At 31.9% G+C, this 16365-nt stretch overlaps 1 protein-coding gene across 5 annotated transcripts in view; it reads right to left on the bottom strand.

The window, feature by feature from the left end:
* Nucleotides 1–16365, bottom strand: part of LOC126777872 (transcription factor EB) — a 144888-nt gene that overhangs the window by 11920 nt on the left and 116603 nt on the right. For all 5 annotated transcript variants that reach the window (XM_050501129.1, XM_050501130.1, XM_050501131.1 and 2 more), the window contains one exon: nt 275–377. In XM_050501129.1, coding sequence (XP_050357086.1) covers nt 275–377 — 103 coding nt within the window. The remainder of the gene's footprint in view (nt 1–274; nt 378–16365) is intronic.

The following is a 16365-nucleotide window of genomic DNA, read 5'->3' as shown; positions in this document are numbered from 1 at the left end:
ATATGAACAGGCAAAGATCTTAGTTTAGAACATTTATTTTCTTAATCGGTTTCCTTTTTTTTGTTTGGAAACCATTGAGGAGCATAGTGCTACCAACAAAAAAGAAAATACTTGAATATATGTATAGAAAAACCATAAGTTCAACCATAACGGAACTTCATATTTTCCTCAAATTTTCAATGATGTAATCATTACTTAATATACTTACACTTCTAATATTTGGCTTAAGTATATAAAATTATAATTACACTACTATATTAAGACAACAACTCACTTGTAAAGATTCTCTGCGCAGTTGCTCCTGCGCATGTTCTCGCATCAACTGTTGCTTGAGCTGCGTACGCGACGTTGGCGTCAGGGTCTTGAATGTGGGCGGACTGTAACAAGAGAAATACATTCATTTATATATGGAAATTAACATTGATCGAACAAATAATACCAAACTTTTTTTTTTGTGTTGACTTCTAACGTATCAGTAACTAACAATTGTTTTCACCAATTATATATATATATATACATATCACGAATATATAATATATAGTGTTATGCTACCTCACAAAGTACGTAAAGCTGTTATATGTTATTAGAAAAAATATTAATATATCGATACATTCAGATTTGACGTTCATAAAACAAAGCAGTAAATGTATAATAACCCGTAGACCAAGCCAAATTTGCAAAAAAAAATATTACTTTCGATGGAGCACAACTTTATAACAAATTACCATCTTATATAATAAAATGTAAACTCAGTTAACGGGTTTAAGTCTCAACTCTCAAAATATATTTTAGAGAATACCCACTTTTATAGCGATTAAAATATATACAATTTAATTAAATTCTATTCCGTTCACTAAGTACCTACTTATAAGGCGAATATTTTTATTGTTACATTTATCATGCTGTTCTCATATAAGTGAATCTGTCTTTTTGAGAAATTCTTTAAACCTAAACCTATATGTGATATTTCATCTGATCTCCCTTTCGTACTAACAGACAATGATAGTGTATACTCAGATATGCTAAATACACTTGCAAATCTGTCTAGTGCGCGACTAGTCTAAAGATTGGCAATCGTGACAGAAAATCCATGAAATACCTAAAAATTGGCATCCAACAAAATTTCTTCGTCCTGTTGTTTTTTTTACATTTTATTTATCAAAATAAATTCCCGAAAAAACTATGTTGCAAAAGTGATCAGCATTCAACGTGTACTGTGACAACCTGCTGTGTTTTTAAAGTATCAATAAATATTCAGCTCGGGGTCGACCCCGACACGTATTAACGCACCGACCTGTCTATTGACCACGTGATATTTGAAACATTTGATAACATCACACATGTCACATATACTAGCTAAGCTAAGAAAAATCCGTTCTTAGTGAGTCTACGTCGGGGAAGGAGTAACTGCGACAAATTCCAAGACAATGGGGCGGATAGTTTAGGAGATTTCGTGATGAGTTGTATTTCGCTTTTATATATATAAATAAATATATTTATAGTTATAAATAGTTGAACAAATCTAACAAAAACGACTCGACTGAAATAAAAAGTTGTTATACTGTCACAAACCGTAGAACTTTAATAAGCCTAAGATTGTCTGATTCTGTTACTACTAAGTGATTCTGTAAGTACTAAACCAATATACATGAAACTTATACCCGAAGTTTTTTTTTTTATAGAATAGGAAGGCGGACGAGCATATGGGCCACCTGATGGTAAGTGGTCACTAACGCCCATAAACAATGGCGTTGTAAGAAATGTTAACCATCGCTTACATCACCAATGCGCCACCAACCTTGGGAACTAAGATGTTATGTCCTTTGTGCCTGTAATTACACTGCGATACTTTACATTTTTTAGGTACGTAGTCTATATATAAATATTTTAAATTAAAATATGGTAGACGAGATTATTGCGTTGATTAATAAAACTTAACTTTCTGAACATATTAATAATTAATATTACGCTATCGCGCGTCCGGCACCGTTACGTCTTTTGATTATAATCATTATTTGATTTTACAGATTTGTACATATACAAAATCAGAGATGGCTCAGTGAAAGATCATTGATTTGCTTAATTAGTAATTGATTCATCTCTTGATCGGCTGGGAAAGAAAATATCGTGAGAAAATCTAAAAGAGATAGAACATGCTACAACAGATAAAATAAGACAATTGATATTTTTATACCTACATGCTTATATAAATAGATCACGGATACTTTATTTTTAAAGGTGTGAGGTTTTCTTTTTAATTTTAAAAGTAATTTTCATCTTCTTTTATTTCTTTTGATAATTTATATCTGACCTTTTAGAAAGAAAGTGACTTGATTTTATTTAAGATTATTTTTGTTACATTAAAACTTAAGTGCGACGCTTTTGAAAATCATGAATAATATTTTTTATTACCTACTTAATGAAGTAAATTTTATGGTAATGTTGACGTCGTCGCAATCGGAAGTTTTTTTCGGAGCCAGCCGTGATTCAAACGGGTTGAGCAGAAGTCATTGTAATGCACAAGTGTGTGCGCCAATATATAACATGCCGCCCTCTCATAGTCCAGTTGACCAAAATATGACACGACCGGAGAGATTATCTTAACAAAAAAAGACATAAAAAACGTTTCATTTGACCGACCCGAGATTTGAATTTAGGATTTATACTGTATACTGCAGCGTTATAAACTACTAGACCAACGAGCCAGTTAATACGATAAAATGAATTGAATTAAAGAAATACATTATATTCAATTAGTTATCTTGAAATAAAAGGAAGCAAATATAATTTCTGTGCCTTCTATTAAAGCAGTGAAATAAGGGCAAAAATGGCGTGTCAGGTGCGCACGCGCAATCATATTGACTTAATTAACGGTCAAGGTTCGTCTGACGCACGAATGTCGACCGTATGAAACAATATACGAGAAAACAGGTACGCTTATATACTAACAATACGACATTATGTCTGATACATAAAGAAATATCTTATGAATATAAACAGGTATTTATTATATGAAAGGAATATATTAACGTGCTAGGCGCCACTAGCTTAAAACAAAACATTTGCATAAGTAGTGATGATAAATAAATGACACAAATATCGATGGAAGCCACTAATAATCTTATAAATTCAGCTAGAATTATCAACATGTTTCTATATTCAAAGAATCGTTTATACATCAGGCAGTACCAGTGATACACATTTATGATTATGAATTCAAATTCATTGGTGGTAGGTTTCTGCAAGCTCGTCTGGGTAGGTACCACCTACTCATCAGATATTTTACCGTAAAACAGCAGTACTTGTTATTATTGTGTTCCGGTTTGAAGGGTGAGTGAGCCAGTGTAATTACAGGCACAAGGGACATACATCTTAGTTCCCAAGGTTGGTGGTGGTTAACATTTCTTACAATGCCAATGTCTATAGGCGTTGGTGACCACTTACCATCTGGTGGCCCACATGCTCGTCTTCCTTCTTATACAATAAAAAAAATACTAGCATCAACGGCTTATATGTATATTAAAAATTTTGCGTCTTATAAAATCCGGCAGCAAATATTTCAAATATAAGCTATCACATAACTATAGTATTTACATAACTTATCATTATAGATATAACAGTATAACATTTGATAAATTCTTCACAAAATACGAAAACCAAATCGCATTAAGGGATTGTATAGGCTTTTCTTATTTGATGGATTCTTAAAGATAATAGATGGAATTTTGACATGAAACATAGAAACGGATAACTGAAATAGGAACGACATTAATCCCTGATTACAATAGTTTTTATCTGACCTTCAAACTTGATATTCGATGAAAAATATGACAATAAACAGTGATAATTATTACCCTAAATTCACTATAAGCGACAAAGTTTTTGTAATCTCTGACCTTATATAGCTAAAAAAAAACGCAAAATTCGTTTCTTTTTTACATAAAATTGCAAAATCTTGAGGTGATAACTCTGTGACATTAATCGCCCTTTGATTTAGACAAGGCCAATTCTGCACGAGATTTTGCCGATTATATTTTCAATGGCTACAGTTATGCAAACGCACTTTTTCACTTTGATACAAGCAGCTACTCGCGGTTTACTACACCGCAATCGAGGATTCATCGCATCATGTTTGTATTTAATGAGAATGTATAAACTTACTTACAATAAAATAAATAAAATAGCGTTATCGTCTATCACCAGAACAACCACAGACCCAGGTTCAATTCCAATAACTTTATCTCCATAATCATCCTCAATTTACAGTTCTGTTTCAATTCCTAACCGGAATTAAATATTTTCGATAAACAAATTTCTTATTCTTGGATTTATGCCATGACTAACTTCATCCTTGAGGGTGACAATTTCGCGACTTCATCAGAATTCAGCACACGTGCTCGCGATTTCGGCGTTGTGTGATACGCTAACGAAATATTAAAAAAAACTGTGATGAAATAACGGGAGAGTTTGTTAATTGAAGATAGTTTGATAATTAATATATAGAAAGTCAAAAATCTTTTTTTTTTGTAATAAAGTTGTCCAGATCTAAGTTATATTAAATGATAATCAAAATTTAAATAATACCCATAACAAACTATATATAGATTAAAATCACTTTTCATTTCTAAGAGATAATCTTAAAATTGTATTATTTTGCAGATTTTCTGGAAACTTCTGTATTCGTGAAAACAATGTGGATATAAGTAAATTCCATTTTTGTATATACAATTGGTTCGTCATCAATATTAGTAACAGAGCATGAAGATTTGAAAATCCATTGTTTTGCAAAAGACCAATGAAATTGAAGAATGCTTTTTAAGCAAAAAAAAAGTGTGATATTATATATGCAGCGACGAAACGTTAGGTCAAGTGGACAATTTGTATGTTACAGAGAGACTCATTAGGCGTGAACGTGGAGAATTGCTTGAGTTTAAAATTATAATTCGTAGTTTTTACGTATGGTATGAGTGTGGTGGACGTACAATTTATTTAATCACCAGTAAGCTAATACCGATTTCAAACACAGGCATACATCACTTAATTTTCATGAGCTTAATTTCTGTCTGTGTGTGAAGGAACAAAGGAGGCCTTAGCCCAGTCGAGGGATCGTTAAGAGGTGATAAATTGGAGATGTGTGTTGAGGATCCTATTAAGTAAGATCGATTCATTAACGAAACTTTTGTTCAAGTATTTTATTACCGACTAGAATAATTGTAATTGTCTAAGTCATATGAGAAGGTGAACCTTCTCCTCAAAAAAGGGAGAGGAGGCCTTAGCCCAGCAGTGGGACATTTACAGGCTGTTATTGTTGTACTGTACTGTAAGTCATATGAGTGAAATATTACATTCATGACTTACATGTTCCCCTCTTCTACATAGGTACTCCACACAAGAAAGTGTCGTTAAGTTTACTGTTGCTTGCTTGATTATTTTTACAAAAATATCATATTTTTATGTATATAACTTTATATTTGGTGATGTCTCAAAATACGACATAAACTTGCGTAAGTTTGCGTATTTTTTTTATTTATACACCTTACTTATACCATACTAAGTTCTAGCAATATATAAATACAATTTTAAATGATTTCATCAAATAATCGTACTCCAGAAATGTGTAAATAAATACTACAAATTGCGCAATGTATAAAATAAATATAGCATTACCATATGTTAAGCCACTAAAAATTTATGTTTGTTTATTTGTTATCGCTAATCTTGTAATGGATATATCATGGATAATCTTTAAACAAAACCCGGGCTCTGGGGAACTAGGTTGTGTGGGTTTTTTCCCATTAAAGCTTAATCAAGGACCATCTTTGACACAGATTAGAGGAGTCGCAAGATCGTTTTAAGAAACGTATCCGCTGCTCTGTGCCGTGCTTCGCTCGTGGCTCAGCGGAATTATCATGTGATCTTGCCACCCCTGAATTCTTCCCTAGTGCGTACGGCAACTTGAGGTTATTATACCGTTCACTTCAGAGCTCCTTGGAACAGATCGCTCTATATTTTAAGCCTATGAGAACATCAGCCAGTAAACAATCTCAACTTAAAAACAGCTATATTATCAAGTGAAATCAATACCCAAATTTTTGGGATTACTTCCAATATTCCGGACAGACGTGCAGAGATCTTAGTTATCCACGAAGCGATGATAGTGTTAAACGATAACTGTCAATTGCCTAAAGAGTCGCTGCACAAGGTAATAGAATATTTGTAATTTTCATCAGCAGATCGTGATGAACATGTTAACGTATATAGTTGACAAGGACGATTACAGGCTAGGTGATAGGTGTGTGATCTTCGATTACGTAAATGTATTTTCGTGAGCACAAGCAAATATGGATAGGAATAGATTTTATGTAGACAACTCTAGACTACGATCTAGCATGACGATCATACTTATTTTCGGTGAAGGAGGACAAGAAACCGATATCTGCATCACTTAAATTATATGATATCACTATTTTGAGGATCACATATAATAATATAATATTGGCGTGACAAATTTCAGTGCATGAAAAATGCCGAGCAAATTTCTAACATTTAAGATGCATCAATTCTGCATACCACACTCATCAAAACTGGTTTAAATGATAAACCAATAAAAGTTACACAAAAAAGCCATTTAAAATTTTTCAAACCAGTTGTATTACACAAATATGTTTCTAGTTCAGATTTATTTAAAGATTTTATTTGTTTTTAAATAAAAAAAAAAACAGAGGAAGCAAATTTTCATACAAGAGTGAAGTAATTTCAGTAAGTCAGAACAGTGAGATAATTTCCACTTATATCGAAGACAAAAAAGAGATTTTTTGAGGGTTAGAAAAGTTATCTAACTTTTAACTGTATTGAACTGAATTGAGGGAGTTACTCCACAACCGGAATAGAGTCACATCGAGTTGATACAAGACGCTTTAATCGTTTTACAATGCCATATATAATAAATACATACAAGACCCAACCCTCTAATCGCACGGCCTTTTGGACTTCCTCTAGCTCTCATGCCCGTAATTGCAATCACTATTATATTTTCTGATCGTCAAACAAGAATAATTCTCTATGTTTTATTTTTATTAGCCATATAACTATGTAGCCTATGCTCGTGTGGGGGAATACAATAAATTATTATGTTAAACTATCTCGAATAAAACAATGTTTCTAAGAATAAGACGGTAAGACGTCACGAATACGCGCTAATTAAATATATATACATAGATTGTTATGTATAATCAATCGTTATCATAGCATTTATTACAGTATTTACACAATTTACAACATAATCCTAAATCTTAAATATAAATGATTAAAAATCAATTAGGTATTTTAAATTATTAATTATATTTACATAACAATGATTATGAAGGTATGTAGTTAATTATGTGTTTTTTTCTTACAGTACAAATTCATGTAGAAAGTAGTGAGCAACAGGAGGCCAATTTGTCAGTCTACATACCTAATATATATAAAAAAAAATATATATAAAAGAAAAACAAATATTTTAACTACAAAAATGTAGGTTTTTCGAATAAAATATGTATTAAGTTAGCGTTTATTCGTTCCATTCGTCAAGTTTGACTTATGACGTTAAATCTGTCCACAAGACGGCAACTCGTAGCCTTTATTTACGTACAATTGTTTAAGAATTTAATAATGGAATGATAATAATTTAACGTGATTTGCTGTTCGCATGAAACATGCAATGTCCGTGAGAAAATCTACTTAGATGAAACGGATTATATGAACAATTGTGAAATACTATAAACCTTAATTAACTATTCATAATGTCGTTTTAAAGCCACAATAACTAAGCAGTTGAACGTTAAACTCTGAAAACTTGGATTTGTTTCGGCTCTTTTCCACTTGACCGGATGTTTACCGTAAGTATGAAGATGCCGAGATCATACTCATATTTGACGAGCCGGTTGGCGTGGTTGGTAGAACACTTGCCTTTCACGCTGAAGGTTGTGGGTTCGTTTCCCACCCAGAACAGACATTTGTGTGCATGAACATGTCTGTTTGTCCTGAGTCTGGGTGTAATTATCTATATAAGTATGTATTTACAAAAAGAAAAGTAGTATATGTAGTATATCAGTTGTCTGGTTTCCATAGCACAAGCTTTGTACAAGCTTAATTTGGGATCAGATGGCCGTGTCTGAAAAATGTCCCAGGGTATTATTATTATTATTATTACATAAAAAATGGTAGTAACCGCTCGGAGTTTAGAACGTAAAGCAAGTAATGTTATTGATCTTGTGATTCTGATTGCCAACTAATTGCGTTACGAGAATGAATCGATCAAGAGAAGCCATAACTTACAACTAAACCATAACTATTTTTTTAAGATATTAAATTGGTATGAACACAAGAGTATTAAGTTTACGAACAATTCATGATGCAATTAAATCAATTTAAATAATTTCTATATTTCTTGAAGTACTGCATCGATATCGATAGAGTAGTTTTTGTATTACAAAACAAACAATTAAGCGCGATTTAAAAAATTATATTTTAAGTACAGTTATTGATATAAAACGCAGTACGTTGCTGCCTAATACAATTGTATGAGTGCAGTAATTAGCTACTTAATTAGGGGGTAATAATAATTAATAAGGGGATAACAGTAACGCGATGATAATACCGAGCGTATCACACGTGGAATTATAATCTCTCGATTAAATACTTTAAAAATACAATTTGATTTGTTTTTCATGAATATTTATAAACAAAATGTACAGTACAGTACCTTCTCTTCAAAAAGAGTTTTGAAGAGATCGTTTGGAGCTTACACCACCACGCTACTCCAATGCGGCTAGGTCAAGTACCAGCTCGCCTTATGTAAGTTCCCTCACAATGTTTCCCTTTACAAGAATAAGAGATGAATTAAAAACACAAATGTGCTTAACATGAAAATTCAGTGGCATGTGCCCGGGATCGAACTCTGAATCATCGGTTAATATTCTCGTCTTCAGAGCACTAAGCTATCACGGCCAGTTAAAACTACATTTGTCGGCATGTCTTGATTTGATAACTTAGGCTGGTCATAACTGAGATATAGAATAAGAAAACCAAATATATATATTTATAGACTAAAAATAATTTAATCTGTTTACTACAATATAGAAGCAATCAGTTAAAATAAAATAATTTTCCTACATAGGATCAACGATTATTATCAGTTCTTTGTGATAACAGAGCACCGGCAGCTTAACGAGACAAGGACGGTACTCATACATAACTAATACATAACTTAATGTATGACTGATAAATAAAATATCCGATTGTGAATCGAACCCGCGACCTTTTAACTCGGATTGCGCAAATCATCTGATAGTCGATGCCAAACAAATTTATTTCATCTAATTTAATTCTGTTTTCAGGATAAATATGAACCAATGTGTCCTCGATCCACTGATATTTATAACCGTCATTACATTCCTACCCAATGGGTATATGGCGTCTCAACCAACAGGGGTTCATATCCGGTCAAACAATATTGTCATTTTATGTGCTTAATTTTTGTTTACGTGTTTGGCGGTAAAGAATACTTTGCAAGGACACCTGCATGTCTTGGATGAAGTTAAACAAAATATTTATATACCACCAATTCTCAGTGTAGCTTTGTGGCTCCTAAAGTTTATCCTCGAGAGGAGATGAAGACTTTGCCCAGTATTTATACGGGCCGATAATATTTTCAAATTAGTTCGATAGTTAAACTGCCAAAAAATTACATATTTCTGTATTAATATAATTATATCAAAAACACGTTAAAAATATTTACAATTACAACTATTCACAAGCATGCGTTTAACTGCGCAAACCGGTTCGCACAAGTAAGCTCGCGACGTCATTTGAGCGTGTAATCTTTACGGCTTCACTTTGCGCTTAAAGTTATTACATAAGCCTGTCGTGACAGTTTTTTATTGAATATTTGTATTTCATTTCCATTTCTGTACTAATTTTATACAGCCTTGTTATTTGCAAATGTTATTAACATTAATAATGTTTTGTAACTCTGCGGTATTATTGCTATATTGCAAAAATATGATCAAATATATATATAAACATTTATATATATATAAATTATTTTTTTATAAATCTATCTAAAGTACTAAATCTACTTATAATACGACAAACAGTTTTATTTGTTTTTAAATTAATTAAAGATCTCAATATATTTGAATTTAAATACCTAGTTACTATTAGGGGCACCGAGTATTTTCGGTTTACCTAATACTTGGAACGGAAATACCCATACAAGTAATGTTATCTTTAAGATGATCAATTAGTAACGGTCCAATAACTCTTTCTGTCTAATAATTCTTATTATTGGGCAAACTTTTTGTCTTCTATTATCGGAGCTTTGATTTCACCACTCTGATTTAGTGCGGGTTGGAGGACAGAAATGGGATTGAATTTCAACACAAGCATTTCACCGATCTTTTATTCACCGCTGAACATATGATGAATAAACACAAACGAAGCACGTAAAGTCAATCGTGTTACCAAGACTTGTATGTACTTAATATATTTCTTTAAAAATGAAAATTAAACAAAACACAACCAATCTTAAGTTCAATTTACAAATGTCATATAATGATTCAGAACATTAACAATGAGACGATGATGAGATGATGGGTGTTTCACACGCAATGACATTAACCATCCTTGGTGAAGACGTCATTTGACGTGGAAGGTCACAGTGACGTGCGAATCGAACATCTATATATGTATTTAGTATGTTTGCTAGAAGTGGCATTACGATAATTATTAAATAAATGTTTTAATACATGAATATTGAACAATACGAGTTTGAAATTCAAATTGTTATAGAATATAGAAGCAAGCATATATTAACACAACTATATAATACTCAGGCCAGGCAACCTGGGTCGTAGCGTGACGTTAAGTAGTATAGCATTTCTCAATAAATAGGCTATATAAGATTTTTTTCAAATCATGTTGATCATAGAGCCGAGATGGCCCAGTGGTAAGGACGCGTGAATCTTAACCGATGATCGCGAGTTCAAACCTGGGCAAGCAGTACTGAATTTTCATGTGTTTAATTTGTGTTATAATTCATCTCGTGCTTGATAGTGACGGAAAACATCGTAAAACCTGCTTGTGTCTAATTTCGGTGAAATTCTGTCACATGTGTATTCCACCAAACCGCATTGGAGCAGCATGGTGGAATAAGCTAAAACATTTTCAAAAAAAAAAGGAGACGAGGATTAGCCCAGCAGTGGGACATTCACAGGCTGTTACTGATTACTGTTGATCATTAGATAGCGGGTGTAATCATAATTATAATATAAGTATGTACATCACTTTATTTTGTCTAAATTTCAGCTCAATCAAGGGTCTTATTGAAGCAAAAATTTAGTCACAAGATTTTTCCACGCATATTATAACATATTAAATTAAATTAAAGCTCATAAAAAGCTTTCAATATAAAATTAAAGATGAAAAACCTAAACGATTTTTTCGAAAAAGACAAAAAAAAAAAAAACTTAAAAGAAATGTCAAATATTTATCTGAAAAAAAAAAACATAAGATGAACGTTATGATTAATGACAATGTAACGGAAGAACTTGCGTTACGTGAAAATAAATCTTATAACAATAATGGATTAATAAGCTATTGTTTATGAGATATGTAATATACGGCCAAATACTGTAGAACCTTTAACCATCATGATTGGTCAGTATTGAAATAATGAGAAAGTTCGATACAAATGATTTATACAGAACTAAGCATAAATTAATAAAAAAAAGCTTCTTTTCGTTAAAAAAACTCTCATTCCGCTTAAACGACTCGCTATTAAAACTGTTCATTTAATCGATCATAGGCAAAACGTAATAAGAATAAAATCATTAATATATTTTGTGGCAAAAATCATGATATCTTAGATATCTTATATACATGAGATCTTTAGCTCAATGAATGTTATGTATTTTAATGACGACATAGTCATCATCACATCGCAAAAAACTGTTCAGGAATTTAATTAAGCGTGGAAACGTGGAACAGCGACCGTAGCGGTTAAAACAATAGACGATATGGGAATTTGATATTTATTTTAAACGTTATTGTAAATCTTAGTTATTTATATTATGTATGGATTTAAAATAGACAGTAATAGTTTACGAATGTCCCACTGTTAGGCGAAGATATTGCGAAGATCTTCAACTCTTGAGGAGCAATTCTGAAACACCACGTCGCTATTCAAAGCATAAAGTACTCAAGTTGCACCATATTGTACCTTGAAATGCTGTTAATATATAATATTTTTTTACAAGTTATGGTTTAACTTCATTTAATATATCTGTAGCGAATAGTAGATACAATACGAACTAGAGAATATGGATTTAATAAAAGTTTTTTAAAAGATTTTTTTTTATTATGTAAATGTTCATAAAAATAATGAAAGAAGATTTATTTTGAAGACTAAATTCAATTAAAAAAACCTCAAACTTCGAGTTCCTTCAATAGTGACGGGTCCCGATGCTTGGGGAAGGCATCACAGCACAACTTTGTCGCACATTGGCGTTTATGTTCAGCAGTGGACTACGATTGCCTAAGTTATGATGTTTGTCAAACAAACTGCTCTATCATAAGTAATTGATTGGAATTCAGTCACTCTATTGTAAGAATGTAGCGGGGACAGTTAAATTACATATCAACCATACCGCCATAACGCCTTACTTTATTGATGAATCATGTCACAACGACCCCATAGCGTGCGGGTACCAAACGACGCGAGTCTGACACAAACTCATTTATGGGTTAATTGCAATTAAATTCTATGGGAAAGTATGTGTGTTGTAATAAAGACCATGGTATTCGATTTAATAAAAAAAATACTCTCAGTATGACTTGCTAACATTTGTAATTCCAGATTATAAATAGTACGATATTATTAATATTGTTAAATTAATTTAGTTTGTCTGTGTGCGTGCTTTAGATCGTGTAGAGAATGACTTTTTTGTAATCAACTATGTCAAAACGTCAGGAATATTGGCAAAAAAGAAGGTATGATCGCCAGTCACGTTATACGGCATGACGCTATGACCAACGAAGAATACGCGCGGAACAGCTAGTAAATTTATATTTTAGTAATTTAGGTTATAGGCAGGGTGGACAGGCAAACGGTTAGTGGTCACCACTGGACATTGGCGGTATAAGAAATGGTTATTATTTCTTACATCGCCGTTGTCTATGCACCACCAACCTTGGGATTTAAGATGTTATGTCCCTTGTGTCACTGTGGTTCACTTGCCATTTAATATCTGAAGAGTGGGTGGATTTATCACCAAGTAACCCCTGTTATCACATTAAACCTGAAACTAGAACCTCGTAAATCATTTATCTAAACGATATAACGGATTTATATTATTTGATACTTTTAAGTGGTGAAATTAACTTAAGGGGTGAAACCAAGTATATAATATACATATCTTAGAAGTATATATGTTATGTCATGAGTTTGAATGAGTCTCGCATCTCGTTTTACAAGATTTCATTTTAATGATTACAAGATTACTTTAACGACATGTTTGCAAGAAATTTTGCACAATACAGGATGGATAGATGATCGATACATGATTTTGATAATTTAAATTATATATTTATTTAGTTCATTACGAAACGATTATAATTATATATTCTTAAGGGGTTCTGTTTCTTCAACAGTTATTGGATTACTTCGTTGTCCGTCTGTGAAAGCCCTTTTTCTCAGGAACGATTGGAGTTATCAAGTTCAAAAATTATTTGGAGCAATTAAAAAAAAACAAACGCTCAACGCAATCATGTTTGACAAGAAGAGGGACAGCTATATTTTAATTGATATTGTTAATTTGTAGTTGGACGTTTTAAATTGGCGAACTAATTACATACCTACAAGTTTTTACGAAACCCTTGGTACGCGAGTCCAACGCGCACTTTGTCGGTTTTTTTTTTAATATTGAGGACATTGGCAATAATTATTAAAATATTAATATTTGATTGATTTCATGGTGACAGTGTTGAAAGTTAATGGATGACTATTAACGATGATGCGTAAACAAATTATTTCTATATGTGTATTATTATACGGGTTTCATAGTGTTATACCCGACGAATCCCAGTAGTAGTTTTGGTTTTAATGATTACTGAATCAGATTTTTATTATAAGGAAGTAACCTAAATATTTCCTTAGAGTTCAAGTTTGCTTCGTGCCAAATTTCAACAATTAAGGTACAGTGGCTTAGCCGTGAAAATGTGACAGATATACAGAGCTACTTTCACAGTTATAATATACCTAAAAAGTTGAAAAAAAAAACTTCTTAAAATAGTTAAGTACCTATTTGATTGTAAAGTCATCTACATCGAAACGTGTGCAAAATCTTAGTTCAATCGAATGTGTGTAACTGGTTTAAATATTAATTAAAAATTACGATCTAAAAAACCGCTTCGGTAGTTCTGGTTGACACTTGTTACCAACAGAATGTTCCAAATATGCCAACATTATATTCGAAAAGTGGAGAACCTATATATATCGGAGTGAACCAAACGTTAGCGTGATTCAGAAACAAACAGAAATAGTTTTTTGTCCTTACAAAAAAATACATATTTTTTTACGGTTTAACAAGTGTAATCTAAGCTACATTGCAATATTATATGAAATTAATTAATATAAGAGAGAAATGTTATGCAATTTAAAAAAACATGTTACAAATAAACTATAAGAATCGTATGGAAGTACATTGAATTGTAATGAATTATAAATTGGTATCATATATACATGTAATTATAAAATCAGCGTAAATATTATAATAATTTAGTAATAAAATTACAAATTTTCCTCACGATAAATTGTTCATAGTTATTACTAAATTTGTTGTTCCATTTCCGTAAGCAAATATTATAATAAATTTCACAGATAAGCGTACCCGCTTTACTTTCATGAAAAATATTTACTCTGATTGCAGAATAACAGAAATATTTCAACGGAAGCATTTAACATAGTTGATAAAACTAATGTTTGCAAACTTGGAAACAAAACAGGCAGACATGTATGTGGGCCACCTGATGGTAAGTCGTCATCAGCGCCCATAGATTTAAATTAAGAAAAATTAATCATTCCTTACTTCGCCAATGCGGCGCCTATCTTGAAAACAAAGACATTAACTGAGACTTTATGTCCCTTGTGCCTGTTACGCTGGTTCAAAAATTAAACAGTAAGAAATTACTGTTAAATATTAATTTATCTTTCTTAAATAATTGTACATAAGAAAAGCTTGATTTTACTATGAAACAATACATGCAAGAAACTGGTTGCGCTTAATGGTGTTTGAATTATAGACAAAAATAGATTTAATTACTAGCAACAAATATTGGGAAGCAGGAAAACAAAATCGAATATCTATGAAAATCTTTAAAATTTTTGTTCAAAAACAGGACAAAATAGAATTAGTAATCGCAAATGCGGTTATTTTGGTACTTAGTCGTGAAACTTGTGACCGTCGTTTCGACGAAATGTAATATTAAAGTCATAAAAACAAAACGGAATTCTGAAGACATTATAAAAAAGGTGAACCGAATACAATAAAACGGTAATGTAAGTATCCGCTAATGATAAATAACTTTGGAGGTAATAGGAGTTTCGATTGGTTGTAGTCTGGTCATATGTGTGTATGTGTGTGCTTATTGTCATATGTGTGGATGAATACCTATCCAAGGATATTCTGGGGTTATATTGGTGTTGGTTATATAATAGCATTATATATTTAATCAGTAGCAATAATAGTGCAATAATTAACATATAGAACATTCATACCAACATTAGATTATAGAGCTGTGATTGTTTGTCTTGTGTTTTCCATAAATGATACCAAATCTATATTTTCGAATCATCATTGGCCTACAGCAGGTACGTGTCATTAATATAATGACAGGAAGCTTCAGCTTCCGCGTCAAACACAACAGTCACCGTCACGATGACCATCATTACCGTAGGGCTTGTCATGGGAGATGATTTTCATGAAGATTTAAAATTGTTTGAAAATAGTTTAATTTTTTTATTGACATCGTTTAGTTTGGGGTACCTAAAGGGGCCATTTTAGATCCAGTTTATATCTTATTTCATGATCATCAAATTTATTTTTCCAATTATATTTTTCTTATAATAATAAGTATATTAAAATCAAAATTAAAATATGGTAATAATAATGCAACGGAAGACTGTTCGATTTTATAAGACTAATAGTTTAATCAGTATTTAGTTAAGGTATGGACATAATTTGGTGACTAAAGGTGTGAGTTTGAACGAAATTATTGAAAAGACCTAAAATAGACCTTATCTCGTTATCATAAGGTTTAATAAAC

Source organism: Nymphalis io, chromosome 24 (assembly GCF_905147045.1).
Source record: "Nymphalis io chromosome 24, ilAglIoxx1.1, whole genome shotgun sequence".
NCBI lineage: Eukaryota > Metazoa > Arthropoda > Insecta > Lepidoptera > Nymphalidae > Nymphalis > Nymphalis io.
This window is presented reverse-complemented; position numbering and strand designations above follow the sequence as displayed.